Source organism: Cupressus sempervirens, chromosome 8 (genome assembly GCF_028749045.1).
Source record: "Cupressus sempervirens isolate cs-2001-9-10 chromosome 8, ASM2874904v1, whole genome shotgun sequence".
Lineage (NCBI taxonomy): Eukaryota > Viridiplantae > Streptophyta > Pinopsida > Cupressales > Cupressaceae > Cupressus > Cupressus sempervirens.
In genome coordinates, this window is record NC_143125.1 from 508,921,213 (window position 1) to 508,947,475 (window position 26,263).

Here is a 26,263-nt window from a genome sequence, read left to right on the forward strand (position 1 = left end):
GCAAGTAGAGTAGGTTTAACTATGGAAGAAACTCAGTAATTAACTGCGCTCAAGCTTGAGGAGTACTGGAATGAGTGTACCTCTGGGGAAGTCCTGGTGCTTCACCTGTGTGACCATCACCTAGATCCAATGTATTAATTGTTCCAATTATTCTCATGAAAGATGGATTTGTATAAATCATTTCAATCATTGCTCATAAAACATGGTTCAATGAATTCAACTCAAAAACTACACAACAATTAAATCCTGCTAACAATGTCACAATTTGTCTTGCTGCAGAAAATATCTCCAGCTTATCAATTGAGAGTGCTAAATATCAGCATTTAACTCCGTCGTTTTACTTTGTTTATGTCCTATCGGTGACTCCGCACACGCATCTCTTTACAGCTTTACATTTCGTATCAACTGCTGCCAAATACAATTTCCGATGCATTTATCACCTCTCCTCAAAGTCATGTTGATATTGTGTCTCATTAGCTTTGAATACCCATCTTTTTTTAATGCCACCTATTTTACATTATAAATTATTATCTTTGTATATATTTGACATTTGATTATGGTCTTTTAAAAAGGTGCTTGGTCAAATTATTATCTTTGTATATATTTGACATTTGATTATGGTCTTTTAAAAAGGTGCTTGGTCCCGCTCACAAATTTTACATATTTGACTTGAATTATAGTGAAATATTAAAATCAAAATGTATACATTATATTCCTATGGAATGGGCTGATGCGAACATATGCTCAAAGAAATTTTAATTGTTAGTCCCAGATTTACTCTAGTAGCCGGATAAAAATCAGGAAAAAACAGTGATGAATACTGTGACGAAGATTTTTAGTAAAATCCAATAGACGTCTATGGGCTTAACTATGAATATATCCAAATCATTCAAACGTATTCCAATTAGATTGTCCAATAACAACTTCCAGAAATCCTCCTCTTCATAAGTGTACAGAAATCACCTTACTTTCTTATGATCTTTTAATTTTGTCTTCTCTTTTTAAGCTGAACGTGGAGATTTTTAACAAGTTTTTTTTTGGAAATTTTCTTATACGTCATAACCAAAATTATTGGAAATGATGCATCGAAAAATCAACTTATAAAAACAGAAAAAAATTGTAAAACAAAATTTGACAAGCAAGTAATAACACAATCATGAATCCCAAATATTGTAGGATACAAAATAATGTCAATTTAAATGTCTTATTCTAGAACACATAATTTCCTAAAAAAGAATATTGTAAGATAACTCTTCAGAATTGCCACCATTTCTAAGTGACCATATTGGATCGAACAAACTTTAGCTAAAATTTATAAACATTCGCAGCAAATACTAATACCACTGATCTTTGGATCTTACTCATCGCAAGCTCTACAACTCATTATACCAAGACAATGAACCAATTAGCAGATACCACGACAACAAATACTTGGTCACTTTGATTGCATACTATATAGTTGTGTATACCGAGACCACAAATATTTAGATCTATTTGACTGTGGACTCTACAGTGGTAATTTCATAACAGCAAAATTTCACACGTTAGACATGAATTAACCAAAACTTTGAACCTAGGACTTAAGAATTAAGCTTATATGCAGGGCAGCAAATTCCACGACAATGGCAAACTTACCTTGCAGCAAAATACCAAGACCACAAATATTTAGATCTCTTTGATCCCAGACTCTATAATTGAGTATTCCGATACAGCAAACTTAAGAGCAATTGCAGCAAATACCAAGACCACAAATATTTGAATCTTTTTGTGTATTCCATGACAGTAAACTTCATCACAGGTTAGACAAGAATCTACATCAATAAAGAACCTATGGGAACTGCTGACCCAGTGATTCTCTTAACTTCATATAGAACCGCTGATAAATTTCAAGCTCAGCTGTTAAAGCCTCTATTCCAGGCAAAATGATCAATTTATGGCCATAAGGCACACACAAAAGCTTATAGAGCCTGGGCATATCCATTGAGACTAGGCCCCAATTAATGTTCACCTTTTAGCTCACAATACTGAGAGGAGACTGACAGGACTCTTGAAAAGAATTCATCACAAAAGAAATAATACAATAATCAAGGAAAAGAATGGCAGGTTCAGGACAGATTCTTCCAATTTGAGCTTCCACATTGTTTACAAATTGATGCCGCCAGTAGAAAACCTGGCAAATTCATCAACTTATAACTCATGCACACAAGGTAGCCGTCTGTCACACTGAACCAGAACAAATATCAAATGGATGATACATCTTTGTAGCTTTACGAACTGCAGCAATTGGACTTCTGTGCAGGACTGTCTGAACCGTTTGCTTGATCTGCTTTGTTAAGTTTGATAGTATTTGGCTGCAGCAACCATTCAACAGTTACTCTATGTTATGGTGATGAAGAGTGAATTGCTCACCTTTAAAGCTTTAACTAATAATAAAATAAAATCAACTTATGAGTAATCTCAGGTTGTCATATACAATTACCTCAACCTTTGTATCACTCTCTTCAAGCCTTTTCTTTATATCCCTTCCAATATTAAAGAAAACCTCCTCAACATTCATATTTGTTTTTGCACTCTGCAATGCAAACATTCACAGAATTTTACTTGCTTGTATTGAAAATATTGAAAATATCCATAATATGGACGATAGGTAGAATAGTGCAACTAACAGAAAAAAAAAAATCATTATTGCTGACTGCCCAAAGGATGTGTATTTAGAACTTACAGTTTCAAAGAACTTGATGCCAAACTCATCTGCAAGTGACTGACCCCATGAAGTTGGAACAGCCTAATGAAAACAATGAAATGGTCACAACAAAAGTTAAACCATGAGCATTTCTTACAACAGCAAACAAAATAATCAGCTCAGAAGGGAATACCAACTTACCCTCTTGCTGTCATCCATATCTGCCTTGTTTCCCACCAATATTTTGTTGACATTTTCAGAAGCATGTTGCTCAATATTTCTGATCCAGTTACGAATGTCTTAAGACAACAGAAGTTAAGAATACAATTGAGCCATGAAATTTTAGAGACACAATTGTGCTCACACGCCTGAAATTTTCCATTTTACAAAGAAAACCCTAAATGTGAATGATTCAGAAAACAACTTGAACATTCTTTGAAGAGTCCCAAAAATTAGAACATTGAAGCATCACATGCTATTCAATACATTTAGACCTACATCAAGGGTGTCCTAATTGGTTCTAGATAATTATTTCAGTTGAAAGTATTTGAGTGATAGAAGTTGAAAACTCCAGATTCTCCTAAAAAAAACATTCAAACGATATATGCAACTTGGATAAGAAAAGGTGTATCTTCCAAAATGCCATTCATCTTCCTTTCATGTCAAACTCCCCAAACGTTCCCCCAAAAGACAGACCATACCTTCAACAAGAAGTGATAACTCACAGAAGTACGAGCTGCATTGCTTAATACTTATGTCCAAGTAAATATCAGCGAGCATCAGGGAGAAAATTTCAATTCTTAATTTGAAATTTATTTCATTTACCCCAAAAGATGAATATGGCTATTTTTTAGCAACATAAGAATTTGTACAAAATACTGTCAAGAATTCAATGCAAAATACAGACAATAAATATGCAAGAACACATATTTCATATGGGTGGATGGACCTCCCACTCTTGCCCGGGGTGGAGGGATGGACATTAAGGAGGGAAGGTCCTCTGCATCCTCTGGTGCTTGGAAGGTTCAATCAGCCTTAAAGCCTTGTTCACTCATCGTTAACACCTGATGGGTGAATGGATGGTCAAAGCTTTCTAGATAGGGCAGTTCTTTAACAGTAGCCACATCCTGAATGTCATGCTAAATTTTTCCTTTGGTTCTATACTCTGTGTGGACAGTGATTTTTCATTTCTGACTAAACCAAAACTTGGAAGATGTCTTCAAGATCCAAGTTAGTCTTTTCTAAATCACAATGAAAAGATTATTTCTACATTAAATTTATGTTTTAGCACTGAAGCTCCATTTATTCCAAAATTGTTTTTCCAAATTTATCCCAACTAGAAGTTTTGCCAGTTGCTACACTTGCTATTAAAATATTAAATTTTAATCACAAATAAAGAGCACTTCCATTAGGGGATTTGTGTGACAGTCTAAGCAAGGACAATTTCTTCTTCAAAGTCAGCCTTGAGTCTTGAAACATTGCCTCTGCTCAGAAAGAGTCAGGTATAGTGCAACAGTTAAAACATTCCATTAACCCTCTTGCTCCCCATCTTAGATCTCAAACCAAGCTCTAAGCCAATAGCCTAGTTGGATGTCAAAAGAAATAATCCTGCAAAAGATAATTCAAATAGTTCTATTTAAACAATATAAGTAGTGTCGTACCTGGACATTCTTAGAGTAATGTTATCTATATTCCAAATAAAAAATGAATGAATAGGCTCAGGAATCTGAGAATAATGATTAGCAAAATAACTGATAAAATTGACTGGTATGTATATATTGATTACATAACTAGAGAATAAGACAGCAGCATATTGATAACAATTAAATAATATATTGATTACCGTTTGTGTAGTATTATAGCAGCATGACACAACCTATCTACAACAAGAAATGGACATTAGAATAATTTTTTTTTTTAAATATGAACCTGTGAAAACACAATGCAATAAAATCCATACATTTCTAAACTGAAACCTCCCCAAATCCATCTCCGGTCAAATTGTCATTAGCAACACTGATCACAATTAGCAAAATAATAATGGGTTTCTTAAGAATATCCATGCAGATTGCAGGTTGCTTGGCTGCCAAAAAAATGCAATTCATAAATCATCGTGGACATTGTTATCAAATGGAAAATTGAAAACTAATATTACAAAAATTTAAGTCTGTGATAATTGAACCATTGAAAAGAGTGTGACAAACAAATCTATACATTTTCTAAACTGAAACGTCCACAAACACATACCCTGTCACATTGCTATTAGCAGCATCAATCACAAGTGATGGGGAGCAAAACCCTAGACTCTATTGAGGAGTGAAACGAATCCGATTCAGGCACGTGAATCGAATCCATGGATTCAGAATTTTTTTCCCCCAATTATGATTTGTGGAGGGTGTTAGCATGAATGCTGATGATACTACTTTGGGAGAGTATCCTAAGCATTGGAGAGTATTGACATGTTGCATTCATGACTGTGTTTGTCATTGATATCAACATAGCATGGTTTCTATAAAGACTAGCTGAGTAGCAAACTAAGATCTTAATGGTACGGTCAATGTTTTGATTGTATGGTGATGCGCAGTCATGGACATGTTCTACACTATGTCCTGATGACGTGGTCAAGTGCGCAGGTCTAAGTCGAAGACGTACGGAAGTTGTACCTGAATTACAGAGAGCAATTTAGAGACAGACTATTGGGAAAGCAATTCTTGATGTTTGTTCGTTACATTACATTTGAGATGCAGTAAGAAGATGCGCAATCAGGTAGTGACAGAGGACACTCTGTTGGTGACGTCAGCAAGTGCATAAGCCCTAGTCTCACACGTGTGAAGTTTTGTATAGACTATGAGCCGACAATGCTATTGTAATTGTAATTAATTAATTATCTTATTATAATTAATTAGGAAAGCCTCAAGGCCGACTCAAGGAATAATTTTGAAGATATGGTATAAAGGAAAGATATTTTCTTTGTTTGTAATGTGTGTGATCGTGGTATCAAGTGCAAAGTGTGAAAAGGAGCGAAGTGGTTGAGGAATGCGAGTAAGCAATCCAAGGGATTATTGGATGCGAGTTTTATGATCTAGTTACAAGATCAGAAGGAGCAGAGGTCCGGTTGACAGAACAAAAGAAGAGGAAGGAAGTACATTTCATTTCTATTATTCTGCAAGGAATAATACAGAGATCATTTGGACAGTGGGTTCATTGGTCTTGCCTTTGAAGTTGTTTGGGCAATGGGTCCAACTGTCTTCCACAACTCTTAACAGGGTTGGCACAACTCCTAATAGGGTTGGAATATCCTAACAGAGATTCAAAGTCTCCTAACAGAGACTCATATATACTGAATGTATTCATAGACTCTTAACAAGGTTCATCCTCTAACAAGGAATATTTATATTAGTACATCATCTTGTGGGTACCATCCCCACCGGGGTTTTCCCTCTATTGAAGGGTTTCCCTAGTTAACATATTTGGTGTTTTGTGTATGAGTATCTTGTTGTGGTTTCTGATTATATTGCTCATATGGTTAAAGTTTAATAAGGTTGATAATTGTGATATTAGTTGTATAACTGATTCACCCCCACCCCCCCTTTCAGTTATATTAGTAGACTATATATTCTAACAGAGGGTTCATGTGTGTGTGTGTGTGTATATATACACACTAAAAAATGAGAGAAATATACATAATTCTAAAACTAAATCATTTCATCGCAGAGTAACGTGACTCGCCGCGAGTTAGGCGAATCACGCGAGTCAGCAAGCTACGACCACCTAACTGAGTCATAATGACCCATGACTCATGAGCGGCGAGTCAAGTGGTGTGACTCGCCTAACTCAGGCAGCTTGACTCGGCTGCGGCAGCATAAAATTGGCTGGCCTAAAATAATAATTTTTGCATACTTTTTAATTTTTTTTTTCTTCTTACTCACTCTTGTAACCCTAAAAGGGCTTCCATAACACTCTATTGTGAGAAGAAGAAAGAGAGAGAAAGGTAGAAGGGAAATAGAGTGTCCTTGTTTTCCATCCAGCTGAATGGAAGAGGAGAAAAGCTTGCATTTGTGACATTGGAGTTTGCATTTAGATCATCAAGGAGTTTATAGGAGCTCTTCTCAACACTTCCCAAAGCATTTGAAAGAGGTAAGAGTTGATTTTTTAGATTTTGATGATTTTTTTCTCTATGCTTATGGGTTTTTTGGATGAATTTTTTTTGTTTGTTTATGAGTTTTTTTTACTTTAGGTCTTCATAAAATACAATGCTTAAATGGTAATATTTGGTCTAAAATGTCTTATTGCAACAACCTTTACATTTTTCCTTACTCATAATGGCTCCTGGAGGTAAAAAAACCCAAACTCTCTAAAGACAATAAAAAAGATGTGTGTTGGAAGTTCACCATAGACTTTCCGAGTAGAATTAGAACTCAAACAAAATGCCTATTTTGCAAAACCATTAATAGTGGGGGGATAAATAGATTGAAATACCATATTGTTGGCATACGTGGTCATGATACTAAGCCTTGTAGAGCTGCAACTGTTGAGGCTCAACATTTTTGTTATGTAGCCTTGGAAAAATATGAACAAGAAAAGGAATTTAAAAAAAAACAATTAGAAGAGTTAGCTCAGATTGGTTCTAGTTCCCTTCCACGCTCATCTGGAAATGTTTTTGAATCAGTAGGTTGTGTTGGAGAAGGTTCTTCCCTTCCCCCCTATTGTCTTAGTGCTTCTGCTAGTCGTACTTCTTCTACATCTATTCCTTGCACTGCTAGTGGTGCTACTGCTACGACTACTGCCCCTTCTAGTAGAATTGGGCCTACTGGCTTTACATTTCACCCTGGAGTCAGAAAATCTCGATTGGACAATTTTTTTGTACCGCATTCCACTCCTAGTGCACAACCCTCACTTGAGAGTTTGAGCTAGAATAGGGAGGTACATGAAGCTGGAATAAGAGCAATTTGCGAGTTTTGAATTTTTTTCAACATTCCATTTATAGCAGCCAGGTACTTCAACTTCATTTATATTTGATAGTTTTACATTTTAAGTTTTAAAATTTAAATTCAATTTTATACTTTTAAGTTTTAACTTGATGTTGAAAATTTGAAATATTCTAATTAAAATGTTTTTAATAAATGTAACAGGACTCCTTATTGGCAGAGGATGATTGATGCAGTTTCCATCTGTGGTGCGGGGTTCAAAGCCCCCACTGAAGATGAGTTGAGTGGCCCCCTCTTACTAGATATGGTTGAGGAGATGAAACTTGAGTTGGAGGACCATAAAAAAATTTGAAGCCAAACGGGCTGTACCATTATGACGGATGGATGGACAAATAGGAAGAATAGGACCCTCCTAAATTCTCTTGTTTCTAGCAAAGGTAATTCATCATCCTCTACTTCTTGAAGTCTAAAATTTAATGTATTATTGAATAACAAAAATTTTATTTTATTGACTATTGATTCTTGAATGATAATTATTTTGTTTAATTTTCACTTTCAGGATCCACCATGTTTTTGAGGTCTATAGATGCTTCTTCACATGTGAAAAATGCAAAATTCTTATGTGAGGCTATTGAGGAGGTCATAAGGGAGGTGGGGGAAGAGAATGTTGTCCAAGTGGTGACTGATAATTCAACTAATTATGTTGCTGCAGGAAAAATTTTAACTTCTAATTCTAACTTTCTAAGTTCTACTTCTACAAAATTTGTTTTAGTTTTTCATTAAATTTTGAAAATTAAAAATTTTTTAATACATCAAAAATTTTCATTGTTTACTAACTAATTTAAAATTGCTGCAGAAGAACTTTTGATGGAGAGACACCCAAAAATCTTTTGGACTTCATGTGCGGCCCATTGCATCGACCTCATGTTAGAGGATATTGGCAAGCTTGTATGGGTGAAATCATGTGTTACCAAGGCCAAAAATCTTTGTAAGTTCATCTATAATCATGCTTTGGTCCTCAACACTATAAGGCAATACACAAAAAGAAAGGAGTTGGCTCGTCCTGGTATCACAAGTTTTGCCTCTAATTTTATTACACTAAAATCCTTGTTGAGTTCAAGGTTCGCTTTGAGGTGCATGTTTGTTGGTCCAGAATGGAGTTCCTCCTCATTTGCCACCAGCCTTGCAGGGATAGATGCAACAAAATGCATTTATGATGATGAAGGTTTTTGGGAGCGATGTTCGAAGATTGTGGAGGTAATTTAAATTTTAAAAGCTTAAGTCTTAAAATTTTATAAATTAATTTATCTCATACATATTTTTGTTTTATTTTCATTGTGCAACTTTGCAAAGTTTCATCATTCACTAAATTGTTTTTTTGTTTAATTGTTTTGTAAATCACTGAGCCCCTTGTAGCCCTCCTACGAGTTGCTGATGGTGAGAAGCCCTCTATGGGCTACATTTATGAGGACATAGATAGGATCAAGGAGGCTATTAAGGCCAAATATGTCGGAGTTGAGAAAAATTATGGCCCTATTTGGAACATAATTGATAGGAGATGGCAAAATCAGCTTCATAAGCCCATCCACGCAGCAGCCTATTACCTCAATCCGGCATACCATTTCCGTGAAGATTTCAAGGCATATGAGGAGGTTCTTAGTGGCCTATGCACTGTGATATCAAAGATGGCCACTAATGCCACAGATATATTGCTTGAGATGGATGCCTATAATAATGCATCAAGGCCCATTTTTTTAAGTCAAATTTGCAAAGGTCGTACAAAATTGCAGCCAGGTAAAAATTGTAGCTTAAGCCTTATACAATCTACTTTCTAAATTTCTAGCTTTAAACTTTAAATTTGAACTTTAAAGTTCAAATTTTGAAATGAGACTAATATTTTTTTCTTTTCCTTTTTCCAAAATTCAGATAGATGGTGGCAAATGTTTGGGCCTTCAACCAAAAACCTCCAACAAATCGCCATCCGCATTTTGAGCCAGCCAAGTAGCAATTTTGGATGTGAGCGCAACTGGAGCATGTTCGAGCACATCCACTCGAAGAGGCGTAATAGGTTGTCTGTGGAGAAAAAGAATAGGCTAGTCTTTGTGCATTACAACCTGCGTATTAGGACCAGGGAGATTTTGGATAGTGACACCTCTCCGATTACTCTAGAGGAGGTTGATCCAGAGTCTGAGTGGATCACTAAGGCTACTGATCCTGTCTTTGATGATGAGGACCTACAGTGGGTTGACCAGGTAGTTAGCGAGGGCCAGGCTGACGCTGTGGCTATGGCAGCAAAGGACCTAAGAGCTCCAGTTCTTCCTAATGGCACCTCACAAGAAAGACTACAATTGATCCTAGTGAGACCTCACAAGCATTGGCAGAGCCAAAAACTACAGTTGATCCTAGAGGCACCTCACAGGCTGATGCTATGGCTAATCAATCATCCAGGACCTACCTTAGACGCCTTACTAAGAGGCATTTTATAGATTATACTGAGCCTGAGGTTGGGGATGAGGATGAGGATGACGATGACGATGACAATGACGATGATGATGAGGACTCCAACTAGGAGCCATACCTATAGTCTTGTTTTAACTTTTTGTTTAACTTAATATATGATCAAAATTTGGAACATTTGATGACGACTATTGATTCATTGAATCTTGATGTGTTGGATTTCATAATACATAATACATATACATTTTGATGGGTTGCATGGATTTATCATTTTATATATGATTGTATGTTTTACTTTTATAATATTTCCTTCAGCTACTGTTTAAACTTTAATTACTAGTAATATAGTATTTAGCAATTTACCTTTGTAGTATTGTATAATGTACTTATGTAATCGATGTATGTTTGACTTTTAACTTTAAGTATGTGCATTATGATCAGATTATCTTCTATTTAATGATGTTAGTGTGTCTTTCAGCTTTATTCAATAATGGGTGCATGATATGTTCTTTAAATCCTAAAAAATTTCAAAATTTCGAGGTTTTTCCACTTTGTCGAGTCACCATCGAGTCATTTCCAAGTCACGAATCAAGTTACCCTTGTCGAGTCCGAGCCGAGTCCGAGTCACGTTACTTTGTTTCGTAGTATGAATCCATGATTCTAGTATGGATCTATGAATCTAGTATACTTAATAATTGATTTATTTTCATGATTATAAAGAAAATGAACACATTCACATTGAATTACTGAATTACAAAATGAAATTATGATCCTCGAGGATATCATCGAGCTGTGGCTTGGATCCGGGCAAGATCCTACCTAGATTCGAGCACGAATTCGGATCCGGATCCAGATCTGGCCTCTCTAGGATGAATCCAGCAACTAAGCAATAGAGGCAATGTCGAACAACAGTGACAATGGCTCCTCCATCACTGTTGATGGTTGTCAGGTCAGAGGTTTCAGCTTCCCTTGTGGACACTGGCTTGGCAATTTCCCTGTCATTATTGGTATTTTTTTGCATGTATGCAAAGGATGACAGAGTTGGCACTAACTGCTCTTAGTTGCGTGAATGGGGTCAGGCATTAGCGATGGAAGAGGCTGAGAAGGTTCATGACATCTTGCTGGAGGAAGAAGTGAAGCTTGGAAGTGAGGATGCAATTTATGGTGGTGGCAGGTGTAATATCCCAAAATTGGCACATTGCCATGTAAACCAATTCTGGTCTATCTTGATCAACCCTAAGTCCTATTTTACTATGCAATTCTTATTCTGGTTATCGCTACATGACCTAAGTGTCAAATATAGAAAACCCTAATCTGCATTAATCAGCTCTTTATTTAATTCCTAAGTATCAACTCGAATTACTACATTAAACCTGTTAATCAAATTTAATTTAATCGTAAGTGTTCATACTTTAATTAAATTAAATTACTTCTTTAAGCTAATGTGCGAAGGAATTAAACATATTTAATTTCAATTATTGGGTTTAATTACTCAATTAATTAGAAATATGCATTTATGAAGTCATATCTCATTTTGTTAAATTAAATAATCTTCCAAATCTTATCTTCAGTTCAGGAATGGGAATTCTAAGTGATCTATCTCTCCAATTGGAATTGACTTAATCAACTTATTCTCACACTCAAGTGAATTTCAGTTAACCTTCATTATACTCAAGTTCTAAGTTAGTTAACCTCACCTATACTTGGAATCTTCCATCCTAACTAAATCTCAGCTTCAATCTTGACCATCCATTCCAATTGATCTCGACCGTTGGTTGATTTCAAGAATTCTATTTAAGAGGCTTCTTATTGCTCATTACAGGGATGGGAATTGAATTGCATCAAACTATTGTCGAAATAGATACTCAATTGCATAATACTTCATAGCTTTTATAATTGTTTAGCATTAAATATCCTCTAGATTAAAATGCACTCATATAGCTTAATTTGTTTTCCTGTTATAAGATTAGAATTGCACTTCATTTAGATTAATTGCACTTTCATAGAGCTGCATAAATCCTTCGTACTAAAAGGTCTAGTTGCCCGCTTCTTGTTCTGAGAGCAAAGGCAAAATCCTTCTAGTTAGAAAGCAACAGGTCGCATTGTTAGATTACTCGAATGAACAATTCAATGTTCATTTCGGGGTGATCTCTTAGGTAAAGACCAAGTTAAAGTGTGTGTGAGGATCTAAGCCCTGCACAATTCACATATACATTTCTAGTGCGCACAGTGGGGCCGAGAAATCAATTTTTCTAGCCTCATTTGCTTTGATTTCTATTTTTTAATGATTCTGCTGCATTCGTCCCTACAGATTTCCAGATTTTCACACAAAAAGCTGAAAATTTCGCCCCTTTCATTGCAATTCCTCGCACGAAAAAGTGCATAATTGCACGGTTTCTCGCGCGGTGCACAACATTTTCTCACGTGGGCCTGTACAAGATTTCGCACGATATTTTTCAACAGCACATGCAAAATATAGTTTTCCAGAATTCAGTTTTTTATCATCACATTTGGCTAATAGTTTTCTCTGAAGCATTTTCTTTCGGATTTCTAGTTTTTTGCAGCATAACAGTGGTTTGCAGGACGTTTTGACGAAGACACCTTTATCTAAACACTTCAAACATGTACTGACTGTGTGATTGCAGGACGCTTGCCAAAGAAATGCATGTCAAAGACCAATTTCAAACCCACTTTAAATGTCATGTCTTCTTTTTGCTTTCCACACATAGTATAATTAGGGCTTGTGAACTTCGTAGGGTGCAACACAAGGGAATAGGGGAATATGCTCTTTACCACTTGGAAGTCATGCCCAAGGGTAAATTAGAAACCTAGAAGCCTCTGAAAGACGGCATCCGAGGGAGGCAAGCAAGTTAGTGGTTCTCTAGTATGAGTCCTCTTCTATGAAGGGATGATGATTTCCTTTTAAGGAATCAAAATCTTGAGAAAGGACAAGTCTAGATCGATTAAGCAAACTCAATGATTAACATGTCTTGCGTGTTTGGGCGAGGCAAGGTGACGAGGTAGAGGAGTATGCTCTTTCCCCTCGAGGGAAATCAGAAACTCGAACCCTTAGATCCAAACCACCAATCCGAGTCAACCCTTAGAGGGCCTACTGGAGTGATCCAACCTCCAGGAATGACCCAAGGGAGCACACTCCTTTTGCCAGAGATTCCAACTCACTATAATAAAGAAGCTTTGTAGAGCGAAAGACTCCAAAGCCATATTAATTTCCTCTTCTTCATTCTGATATCGCATATCAAGAAGAGGCTCTATAAATTGCACTGGCCAGCGCCAGCCCTAGTCTTGCCAATCAAGTGTGTGCACTTACAAATGCTGGTGTGGTCTGCTGGCCTCAACTTCGCTTGCGAAGCCACCAGGGGTTAATATGAACAGAAGCCAAGTAAAAACCTCTTAGATAGTTGCTACCCAGCCCACCTGTGAAAGGGGGCATAACCTTTGTGCAAGGAGGGGGAAGAATCTCTCCTATAGAACTCACCATAGGCATCTACTTGGGCGTTGGAAGGTGGTATATGCGCTTGACCCCAACCACAAGGGTATTCATTCAGCATACATGTTATTGAGCCCTTGGAATACACCAAAAACACGGGCACCCTCTAGTGGGGTGACATAGTTGTGTGAGGTGAACGCATGCACATAAGTTGTGGGACAAAGGTTTTGCTTCCTCTACCATTTTTGGTTATAGGAATAAAAGCATGTTTGTTATTGAGTCTTAAACTTGTCCAAACCTATCAAAACAAACTAAAAGTCAAAACTCCCCCGTCCCTTTGAGTTGCTTTGTCCTCAGTTGGATTGTTTGCAACTACTGCTTGCTTCCCATGTCCTTTTAAAAAACAACTATCTTGTTCAAAACCAAAATGTTGTTTAACTTGAAAACTATCTTGCCGTCTGTCTGAAATCTGTCAAAACAACCAACAATCTGTCCAGAACAGTCTGAAACTTGTAAAATCTCTTCAAATTCAATCTCAGTTGTCAGTCTGGTCTTTGTTTTCACGCCCAGTTTGACAAAATTTCGCGCGAGAATTGACAAGCCAACAATTGAAAACACCTCAAAATGACCTAAACTACCTCGAAAAGAGTGAAAAATTAATGCGAAGCAAGGTTATCGACTATTCACCAAATGTCCATAGTCTGTCGGCCGGCTGTTTCGTCAAGAGCGCTCGAATCGATGTGTAGACAAAGGGACCACCATTTTCACCTCAAAGCTCTCTTCTTCACAAAAGACAAAAGTGCAAATGATTTGAAAATGAACCTTTGGGCCCTTATATAGGTTTTGACCTAATTTTTCAAAGTGCTCTGATTGCTATAAAAATCACCCCCTAGCTAATTTGACTGCTTTGAATCCATTTTCGGGATCGAATTCAAAATCTAACACACTTAAGCAACGCATGATCACATTTTAAAATTTTGTGACCGACGCGATCAAATAGTTGTGCAATCCAATTTTTTTGATATTTCATGAATCTTGGAATCTTTTCAAATCACAATTCTCTTCAAACTTTTCAAAATCTCTGAAAAAAGTCAACTCTGGTTAACTTTGGTCAAACTTGGCCTTTTGGACCTCGAAATCACTTCAAATCGACTCCAAATTTTCTTCAAATCCTTCTAATCTCTTTTGTATTCTTTCGAACCTCAAATTTCTTCAGTATCTTTCAATATACTATTCTACATCATATTTCTAGTGTGTCATCTTTCAATTTCGCTCCCAAGGGGGCAGGATGATTACATCATTGAATCTGAATTTCAACTCAATCTGAATCTCATGTCCCCATCACTCGGGTCATCTTGTCCCCTTTCTATCTGACATCTATGTCATCTATCTCATCTTTCGATCAGCTGATCACATCTTATAGCAGTCCTTATCAGAGTTTGATGGATAGGTATCGGGACAGTCTAAACCTCGACTCTTGAGGGTCAAGCCTCGTTCTAGGGATGATTCTATGACTCATTATGGGATCTTTCTATCTTTTATGGACAGGTATCTAGGTGTTCTATCTGGATCCCTTAAGGTTAAGCTTCATTCTGGAGATAATCCTTAAAAGCTTATCAATCTAGGTATCTAGGTGTTCTATCTAGATCCCTTAAGGTTAAGCTCCGTTCTGGAGATAATCTTTAAAAGCTTATTAATCTAGGTATCTAGGTGTTCTATCTGGATCCCTTAAGGTTAAGCTCTATTCTAGAGATAATATTTAAAAGCTTATCAATCTAAGTATCTAGGTGTTCTATCTAGATCCCTTAAGGTTAAGCTCTATTCTGGAGATAATCTTTAAAAACTTATCAATATAGGTAATCTAGGTATTCTATCTGGATCCCTTAAGGTTAAGCTCCGTTCTGGAGATGATCTTTAAAAGCTTATCAATATAGGTATCTAGGTGTTCTATCTGGATCCCTTAAGGTTAAGCTCCATTCTGGAGATAATCTTTAAAAGCTTATCAATATAGGGATCTAGGTGTTCTATCAGGATCCCTTAAGGTTAAGCTCCGTTTTGGAGATAATCTTTAAAAGCGTATCAATCTTGGTATCTAGGTGTTCTATCTAGACTCCCTAAGGTTAAGCTTCGTTCTGGAGATAACCTTTAAAAGCTTATCAAATGATCTTTGTATCATCAACTTCGGAACCAATCTCATTTCTTGATCTTCACATCATACTTCTAATTTCTTTGAATTGAACGTGTTGCTCGCACATTCATTCAAAGAGGGGCAAATGTAATACCCCAAAAATTGGCATATTGCCGTGTAAACCAATTCTGGTCTCTCTTGATCAACCCTAAGTCCTATTTACTAGGTAATTCTTATTCTGGTTATCGCTACTTGACCTAAGTGTCAAATGTAGAAAACCCTAATCTACATTAATCATCTGTTTATTTAATTCCTAAGTATTGACTCGGATTAGCTACATTAAACCTATTAATCAAATTTAATTTAATTGTAAGCATCCATACTTCAATTAAATTAAATAACTTCTTTAAGCTAATGTGCAAAGGAATTAAACATATTTAATTTAATGAGATAATGTCTTTATTTCAATTATTGGTTTTAATTACTCAATTAATTTGAAATATGCATTTATGAAGTCATATCTCATTTTATTAAATTAAATAATCTTCCAAATCTTATCTTCAGTTCAAGAATGGGAATTCTAAGTGATCTATCTCTCGAATTGGAATTGACTTAATCAACTTATTCTCACACTTAGGTGAATTTCAGTTAACTCTTCATTATACTCAAGATCTTAGTTATAGTTAACCTCACCTACACTTGGAATATTCCATCCTGACTAAATATGAGCTTCAATCTTGACCATCCATTCCAATTGATCTCGACCGTTGGTTGACTTCAAGAATTCTATTTAAGAGGGTTTTGATTCCTCATTACAAGGATGGGAATTGAATTGCATCAAATTACTGTTGAAATAGATACTCAATTGCTTAATACTTTCATAGCTCTTATAATTGTTTAGCATTAAATATCATCTAGATTAAAATGCACTCATATAGCTTAATTTGCTTTTCCTATTATTAGATTAGAATTACACTTCATTTAGATCAATTGCACTTTCATATAGCTGCATAAATCCTTCGTACTAAGAGATCTGGTTGCTTGCTTCTCGTTCTAAGAGTAAAGGCAAAATCCTTCTAGTTAGAAGGCAATAGGTCGCACCGTTAGATTACTCGGATGAACAATTCAATGTTCATTTCGGGATGATCTCTCAAGTAATGACCGTGTTGAAGTGTGTGTGAAGATCTGAGGCCCGCAATTCACATATACAGCAGGTCTGTTGTTGCTGGTCTTTCTGTTGATCGTGAAGTTCTGGATGTTGGTGATGTGGTTGGAGCTGAAGATGAGGTTTACTGGGGGGAGAAACAGATTTTCCTTCTTGCCTAACAAAATTTGATATCGGATCTTTTGATGGGGATGACCTAGATGAAGAGGATGAGTTTTCCCTAAATAACCTCTTGGAAGCCCATTTGAAGGCTAATAATTTGGCTAAGGTGTCTATGATTGAAGCAACTGATGGTGATCAGTGTTTGGGTTGGAGAAAACGGTTTCTTTTCCCTTCCTCAGGTGTTCTGCCTATTTTTGGATCTGCCAAAGCTCATTATCTCCTGCTTAGGAAGTGATAGTGAACAGATTTGTTTTTCAAAAACAAAATACACAAACTGACTCCAGATGCCCAGAGAGAAGAACAAAAAACACAAACAGTTGGATAGATTATTATTGAATTACTAACCTTTCTCTGAATTGAGAGGTCCAGCTCCCTCAAGTTCAAATTTTTGTTTAAATTAATCCCTCCTCTTCAGGAAATAAATACTTGCAACCAAAATAGATCTGAACATCTATCAATGGCACAAAGTCAATTAATAATCAAGAAAACGAAACAAATGCTTTATCAATAAGAATATATGCAAATACTGACAGCACACAGTCTCCCAATATATCCATAAATCAGAAATCTTCAAATACACATTTGCAAATATTGTTAAAACACAGTTCATCAATAACCTCCCATAATAGTGATACACAGCTCACTTCCTTTTAACAGTACAAAGACCATTAAAAGAAATAAATGCACAAGAAAGCAAAATACTTTGACAGAGTATTCATTTCCATAGAAGACTGAAACTTTCAGTTACAGAATTCTTATTTTCCGGAAAAGGAGAGAGAGACACCCCTGCACCATAAAATTATTCTCATTTTGACGAAAATACCCCCATGTGAAGTTGTTGAATAACTTCTTGTAACTTCCACCTTTCCAACTTCCTCTTTCCAAGATTCTCCGTAAATTCACCTTTTCACTAATGCCTTTTCACTTCACCGGCATTTTACAGATTTTCACATTTTAAATCAAAATTAATTCTTGAAAGAATTAATTTATGTGGAATATATTATTTTATAACCCAACTTCACCCACACATATTTTAAAATTTAATTACTTTGCACTTTATGATAAATATTTAATTCATAAAGGAATTAAATATTTAAATGCAAAAAAAAAAAAAAATCTAATAGGTAGATGAAAATTTTGCTTTGCCAAACAGGAAGAAAGGAGCCTTCAATCTGAGTTTGTTGTTTAATCTTCTGGTCAGCTGGAAGACTGTGTTAACAAGGCTTCCCTCTTTCCAATATTCTCCATAAATTCACCTTTTCACTAATGCCTCTTTCACTTCACCAGCATTTGACATATTTTCACATTTTAAATCAAAACTAATTCTTGAAGGAATCAATTTATGTGGGATATAAAATTTTATAACCCAACTTCACCCACACATATTTTAATATTCAATTACTTTGCAATTTATGATAAATATTTAATTCTTTAGGAATTAAATATGAATTAAATATTTAAATGCAAAATTAATTTTTTAATCTAATATGTAGATGAAAAATTTGCTTTGCTAACAGGAAGAAAGGGGCCTTCAATCTGAGTTTGTTGAGTTTGTTGTTTAATCTTCTGGTCAGCTGGAAGACTGTGTTAAGAAGGTTTCAGAGAATGCTATTTCTCCTCTAAAGTGTGGAGAGGAATGTCAGTCTGCTGTTCTTACGGATGTTGCTGCTTCTCCTCTCCAGTAATTGTTCTTGATCCAATCCCTGAGAGAGTTGATTTCTCCCCTAGCATGTGTAAACACAGATGTAGTTCTCCTACACCTGTGGTTGTTGCTGCTTCTCCTCCAATTGTTCATGAGCCAACCCTTGATGTGGATTCTAATTGTGGCTGCAGTTGTCTCTCCTCTGGTTGTTTTGAAGGCATTCACCATGAAGGTTTGTGTGGTTTTGAAGACCTTAATTTGGGCTTAGTGACACCCAAGACAAGGAGCTCTATGTAATGTCCCCTTTCTAGGCAACAGGAGAAGTCTTCAAGAGGTTGGCTTATTACTGGGTTCCCATAAGCCAACAAGATGTTTAGAGGACTCACTCACACAGTTATTGCAGAGACTTGTGCAAGGTGCCGCTTCCGCAGAGACAGAAAAAATGATTTTGAGGCATGCATTGAGAGGAAATGTGTCACCTGTATTGATGGGGGTTTGGAGTCTGGTAATGGTGGTGGAGGACCAGCTAGCTGTTCCTGTGGCAAAACGTGCACAGAATGTGGAAGCTCCGTCTGCAAAGGCCGCTACTCCATATGGCTGATATCCTTGAGCCATTCTATTAAATGACTTAGGCCTCCAGACTCTATTCCACACTGCTTCTGCCGCCATGAATCTCTATTGTAGAGAAAACCACTTCAGAAAATCACCAGAACCCAAAATATTATCAGTTACGAAAAAGTGAAATAGGAATTGGAAATTGACAATTCCAACTCCACCTCCAAAGGTGGAATAAAGAATTCTCATTTTGGGTCCAAAATGGGAATACAAATTCCCAATTCTGATTTGGCGCACCGAAACTGAGAATTAGAAATTTTAGGAATTACCATATTCCTATTCCAGTTCAATTCCCACAAACAAACCGGCCCTTAAAGGGAAAGAACAATGTGGTGGTTACTGCACCCTCAGAAAGATTTATATCATCTCTAAGACTGCTATATCTACTGAATGGAAGGTTTCTATAACAGCCGAATATGCCAAAAACACCTTTGCCATTAACATTTTGAAGAGAAGCTATATGATGACTGGTATAAAGTGGTGGATGAGCTTATTCTTTATAGGGATCAATTGTCTCATGTACTAGAATCAAAGGTATGAGAAAATTTCGAGGGGTATGTCATGACACCACTGAACTATAAATCATACAAGGGAAAATATTTTTCATAAAAGGGACTCGTGTAAGGGAATGCTTGGTTTGCCAAAAAATAAAACAAAGCTTCATATTTTTATAGTTGGTTTGTTACAGGCGCTACCCACTTCTAAACAAAAATGGGAATGTATCTCCATGGATTTCATCGCACATCTCCTAAAGATGCACAATAAGGATTGTATTTATGTGGTTGTCGATAGATAAACTACATATGCTCATTTTCATGTTCCATCTTCAAAATACAAGGCTGCACAAGTGATTGATCTGTTCCTTAAAGAGGAATTTAAGCTTAATGGGCTACTTAAGAACATTGTAAATGAAAGAAACGGTAGATTTATTAGCCTTTTCTGGCAAAGACTCTTTGGATTGACTGGCCCAAAATTAATTGAAAGCAGTAGCTATCATTCTCAAACTGATGGACAAACTCGAATTGTGAACAAATGGATGGAAGGATATTTAAAGAGCTAAATATTCTAGTCAACAGCATGGGTTAAGTGGCCCCACTTTTTGAGAATTGGTTTAAGTTGCCCCGCTTTGTCGAGTATTGAAGGCAACAAACAGAATGAGTTTAGTGGCTCCACTTCGTCGAGTACTGCTACAATTATACTCATCGTGTGTCTATAACTATGTCTCCTTTCAAGGCATTCTAATGTTAAGATGCTATTTCATTCACCAATTCAATCATCTCGGAAAGTAGAATATTGGGGGCTAAAGATTTGGAAATACAAAGCCTAGAGATTAATGCACTTAATCTACAATATTGAACCCATCATCAAGGAAGGGATCAAAACCAATGTCTCCTCGGAGCCTCATCACTGAACTAAAAAAACATTTCTTACTGCAATAGAAGCTTTAAGTAACACGATTGCTGTACAATTAAACACATTTCAACTATTGAAAACAGAAAACTCAGTCTATGAAACCCTAGGAAGATTCATGTCATACACTGGTTTTGCGAACTTAAAAATCTATAATTTTCTTGTGGAATTACCTGCATAGTTTTATTGGGTTTCAACATTTTGACCTTCAATATTGAACCCATCATCAAAGAAGGGATCAAAACCAATGTCTCCTTGGAGCCTCACCACTGAACTAAAAAAACATTTCTTACTGCAATAGAAGCTTTAAGTAACACGGTTGCTGTACAATTAAACAAATTTCAACTATGTTGAAAACGGAGAACTTGAATGAGGAAACATTAATTAGCATTGGTTATCATTCAATTCAAGCCAGGAATAGAATTACATTCAAGGATGTACCAGCTCTCTAGAGTCTATATATCTAAAATCAAACCCATTTTCTGCAACCCATATTGTAAAAAGAAACATGAGCTATTCTAGGATGAAACATCAAAAACAATATAAGAAATTATGAACCATTATGAAGAAAAGGATACTGTTGAATGATGATTCATCGGTGACATCGTAAACCAGAATAATGCCCATAGCACCCCGATAATATGCTGCACACAACAATAAATTTTCAATAACAGAACTAGACCATAGAATACAAAAATACAAACCAATAAGTGGAAAACTGTACTTTGTAACATTTTCTAATGGCATGATGGAGAACCAATATTCCAAATCACTTAATACTCTCATAATACTGAGAGAATCCAAAAATGTTTGAACACATGGATCTACATACAAGGTCATTCAGAAGTCAAATAATTGCTCATACACTACAGGAGGAAAGAAACTATATTGGTGTCTATGAATAGCCAACATAGGGTAATGGGTTGAATATTTTTATAACTAATCAGGAGCGCTAAACTCCAAAACCACAAGATAAGTATCTAAGATTCTAAATCTTAATTCAGAAACTGATACAGGTCAAATGAGAATCATCAAAACAGATTAAAAACATATTGTTATAAACTATCAAAGAGAATTACGGCCTACCAGTGGTGATTGTGCGGAAGCGCTCCTGACCAGCTGTGTCCCAGATTTGCAATTTGATGCGCTTCCCATCCAGTTCAACAGTCCTAATTTTGAAGTCAATACTGAGAAAAAACTAAACTTTATAAGTAATCTTCATTATGATAAAATGATACAGTACACCTTAGCAATTGTAGTGCATTCTACACTCTCACAATCATTTAAGCATAGAACATTAAGAGCATCAATATCATATTCCATACTTTCATAACTGGATGTGCATTTAACATAAACCAATGCAAAAATAAGCATAGATATATACAGACATTGAAAGAGAACCAAAACACACAATGGACAACCATACTGAGAGAGCCAAAGTGCATTCCAGAAGGGTAAACTCCCTTTCCCTGGACCATATAGATAACAATATTTGATCTTTACTGTTTCGCAGGGCTGGAATTATTCCTTCTGCAATGCAACTAATATTCAGAATCCCTTGTGAACAACCATTGTCCTAGAGACTGAACTGGGTATCTGACTCGCAAAACCGGGTGCGGGTCTTAAACCCCGGCCGTCACCAGCTCAAAATAAAAAATTGAGAGGTCAGAGAGAGGCAGGGATTGTGGTGAAATTCAGATCATACATATACGTGAATTACAAGAAAAGGTTATCTCATTCTTAGAATGAGAATGTTCATAACAGATTTTGGACTCCTTTTAGAATCCGTAGCCATAGAACAGAATACGGCCTAAATATTGTTTAAAACACTTCTTCATTTTCACAGATCAATATTTTCCTGATTCATAATTATATTTCCTTTCTCAAGGGCGTCGGTGTTTTGACTTTCGGCGCGCATAACATATTAACAAGAACGCCCTTAGATTAAAGAGATCAACACCAGAAATAAATAACGACTTTAGAGCCAAAAGAAAGAGTGGCAGCATACCCTATGGTAGTTATAAAACTTGTGGTAAAGGAGTCATCCGAAAACCTGAGAAGAAGACAACTTTTTCCAACGCCTGCGTTTAAAACATAATACAAAATGTGAAGAGCTGAATTCAGCATACGAACAAAAAGAAAGAAAAACCAAACAAATCAAGATCGATCAATATGAAACTGATTCCAAAAAGGGTATGCAGTACAGAACTAAATTAAAAAGAAAAAGGCGAGAAAAAACCTTTCGAATATGAACCATTCCCAAAAGGGCACCTTTTACAATGGATTCTAAAATGGAAAAAAAAGGAAGAAGAAGGAAAGATCTTGAAATTACCACTGTCGCCAATGAGCAGAAGCTTTATTAGATGATCATAATCAGACCGACCCCTCGCCCCTGGTGCAGCCATTGTAATGTCTTTGCTCTTCTTTCACCTGCAGATGGGCCTCGGATCCTTCTCAAAAATAGCTGAATCTGTAATTAAGGGAAATGAAAGCGTCCCAGGTGCGAGCAACAGACTTATCCGGACAAAACCAGAGCATAGCCGGCGCCAAATCAGAGGAGAGAAGTGCGGCCAAATGCTCAAATCCTCTTCAAATTAGTTGGAATTTGTTTGCTCACAGCTGTGTGGGGAATCAAAATATTAGAAAAAGGAGTCTTCAGACAATAGAAATATGATTGTCGTCCTCCTGTGGAACTAAAATTCAGCTACACTTTACGCTGCCTTCTCACACGTAGCTGGCTTAAATTTAACGGTAACTTTATACTATTATTGAACTTTGGGGTCACTCTACTCTTGAATGTGGAATGGCCCATGGGCAAGTGGACTCTTGTTGTTGAATTTAACCTAGGTGCTTGATTAGGCAAAGAAACTCCTTAGTTTTAAGTTCATGATATTATTGCATTTATTAGGTGGGAAAAATTAATAATAATTTAATTAGATCAATTAGATTTGGTTTTTTTCTTAGATTTTTTTAATAATTTTAATAATTTTAATATCTGAACATTTTGATTACGAAAATTGAGCAAGACCATTTGTAATTATTTTCTTTCAAATACATTCTTCTTGAGTGTAATTTATGATACAATGTTCTCATTTTTGCTAGCAATCAGAGTTTGAGGGATTAGTTTATTATTGTGATCCTTGTAGGCTAATTATTGTGGATAGAGGGTCTTTGAGGCCAAGACTGGGTTATGGGAGGGTCTTGTCTTCTTCACAATTCAATATGTTCTAGTTTGCTCTTTGTTTGACTCAAATTGGACTTCGTTTGAACTTAGTTTCATGCACTTCTTATTAATGGCAAGTCAAAGACTCGGTTATGGGAGGGTCTTATATTCTTCACAATTCAGTATGTTCCAACTTGCTCTTTGTTTGACTCAAATTGGACTTAGTTTGGGCTTAGTTTCATGCACTTATTAATAATGGCAAGTCTGGTGATGGTTGAGAGGGACCCTTTCTATTTTATGAAAGTGCATTTGGTCACGTAGGGAAATAATAGTTGTGACTGCTCACAACAAATTTAAAGGATAATTATTTTGGGAGTCATTATTATTTTAGTGGCTAAATTATTATTAAATCATTAAATGGCTTAATATAAAGTTAGAATTTACCTTTATAACTTCACTTAAGTTGAGGGTTGAGTCATCATTGAAAGGGGTCATTAATTTAATTAATTCATATAAGCATGTGTCATGGAATTAATTGAAGTTTTGGAGTAAATGATTATTATTTTATATTATTACAAATTCAAATATGTAACCAAAAGCAAATTTTGCATTTAAGTGAAAAGTGTATGGAAGAAGTTATTGGTTGTTGGTGTGTTGCAGAAGATTTTGGCTTTAATTGTTATAAAAGTAAGCCTCTAGCTTTAAATTATTGATCTTGTATCACTTGCATTTTATGACTTTGTGCATTTCATGAGAGTTTCAACATTGGCTAAAGAGGAGAATCAATTCCTTCATTTTTGTGGCACTTTGAGCTATTGAAATACATAGTGCATTATGTTTTGAGTCTAAGAATTAATTCTACATATTGGGTTTGACAAATTGGTGTTGAAGTATAATAATTTGATCACATTATTTGTTGTGATTTGCTATTGGTTTGGACGCCCCTTTCTAACCTTCATTTATGTTCAAATACTATTACTATGAAGGTTTTTATGAGTTGCAATTTGGCATTTTCATTCGCTATTAGATTCTACGTTGAGCAACCAGTTATGAGAAGTATCATGGGATTTGTAAGGAGCAATGATTTCCTTAATAGAGTTGTGTTTGGATTTTTTATAGCAACAATGTTGCATCTACTAGCAATGTCTATACCATTGGCTGTCGTATATTGGAGTTTAGTGTGAAGACTAATCCGTTCCTGCTGCTATAGATCATACATCTCTATTTAATAGGTTAGATTGCATGTCAAATATTTGTAAAAATGTCCACTAGTTGTAGATGCATATTTAACATCTAAAAAATCATATTTATGCATTCAAATGGCTAAAAAGGATTGCATTTGTGTTCCAATTCTTTACCTGGATTTCCTAGTAATCATTTGTAAATATTTAAACTTCATTTCAAATCATTTCAAATGAGAAAATGCAATCTGGAAATAAAATACAGTGAGATAAAGGTTTTATGTAAAGTCTTTGACAAAATATCAAACATCTAAAAAGGTAAAGCAATTTGGTGTTTCTCATGCTAGAACCGAAAAGGGTTCTTACAATGGTATTAAATTGGTTTCCTGCCATCCCGTGGGATAGGGAAATAAAATTTGTGCATATGTCAAAATTCTCGCCACTAATCAAAAACAATGAGATGATATTGTGAAACATTTGAATGTGTTAGTAAATGTGTTGAATCAAAACCACAAACGGATGATAAAAGTGATTTCAAATTCAAAATTTAAGTAGAACATGATATCATTTTTTCAAAGGAAGAAAAATGATGCTATAGTGGACATCATTAGAGAGTAAGAAAATATTTTTAGTCAAAACTCTAAGTCTCATTTTTATAGCAGTAGTGGTCCACATGAGCTTATAATTACACATGTTGACATAGCAAAGTCTAAAAATGTTGTGCATAGCGTAATGGATTATAGTGCACATATTATTGATGATATTGAGGAAGATAACATGGATATTGATAGTCACATTAGTTCTAATTTACATGACAACAATGAGGAATTTTGGCATTGTGATGGTATAGTGGTAGCTACAGATGTGCAAGATATTCGTTTTAAGTTACCACAGATCAGTGCTCAAGTGTTGGACATATTGGATGTAGGGTGTGATTAGTATTCATGTTGGGTTGAGTTGGATGATGCAATTATTGGCATGAATTCCAATGATAGTGTATATGATGGCAATACAATGATAGTGGGAGTGAGAGCATGTGATGATACTATCAGATGAGTAGCTACTTCCATGCTAGATGAGCCATCTGGTGGGGTACCCAGTAGAAGTACCATAGTTGTTGATGTGTGTATTAATGATAGCACACATGGTGTTTTTGATTATGAGGTGAGTGATGTTCAGACAATGTCATGTTATAGTACAAATTAGAAAAGTGGCAAGGTTCACTTTGTGGACAATCCTATGTTTGAGATGGATGCAACATTATCTTATGAAAATCCACTT

General features: G+C 35.8%; 1 protein-coding gene across 1 annotated transcript; it reads right to left on the reverse strand.

Annotated features, from left to right (window-relative positions):
- Positions 1 to 1,752: 1,752 nt before the first annotated feature.
- On the reverse strand, positions 1,753 to 23,370 carry LOC149543427 (ras-related protein RABE1c-like). The gene is made up of 8 exons (XM_089798213.1): positions 22,971 to 23,370; positions 22,647 to 22,719; positions 21,725 to 21,825; positions 21,217 to 21,282; positions 2,885 to 2,982; positions 2,723 to 2,785; positions 2,480 to 2,572; positions 1,753 to 2,351 (listed from the first exon to the last, which is right to left on the reverse strand). The coding sequence occupies exons 1-8, from the start codon at positions 23,041 to 23,043 to the stop codon at positions 2,268 to 2,270; spliced, it is 651 nt and encodes a 216-aa protein (XP_089654339.1). The 5' UTR covers positions 23,044 to 23,370; the 3' UTR covers positions 1,753 to 2,267.
- Positions 23,371 to 26,263: the final 2,893 nt, after the last annotated feature.

Coding starts and splice junctions, on each gene's coding strand:
- LOC149543427 (XM_089798213.1), bottom strand. CDS start 23,043: ATGGCTGCACCAGGGGCGAGGGGTCGGTCTGATTATGATCATCTAATA. Junction 22,720..22,970: donor TCTGCTCATTGGCGACAGTG/GTAATTTCAAGA, acceptor TTTTAAACGCAG/GCGTTGGAAAAAGTTGTCTT. Junction 21,283..21,724: donor CTTCCGCACAATCACCACTG/GTAGGCCGTAAT, acceptor TGTTGTGTGCAG/CATATTATCGGGGTGCTATG.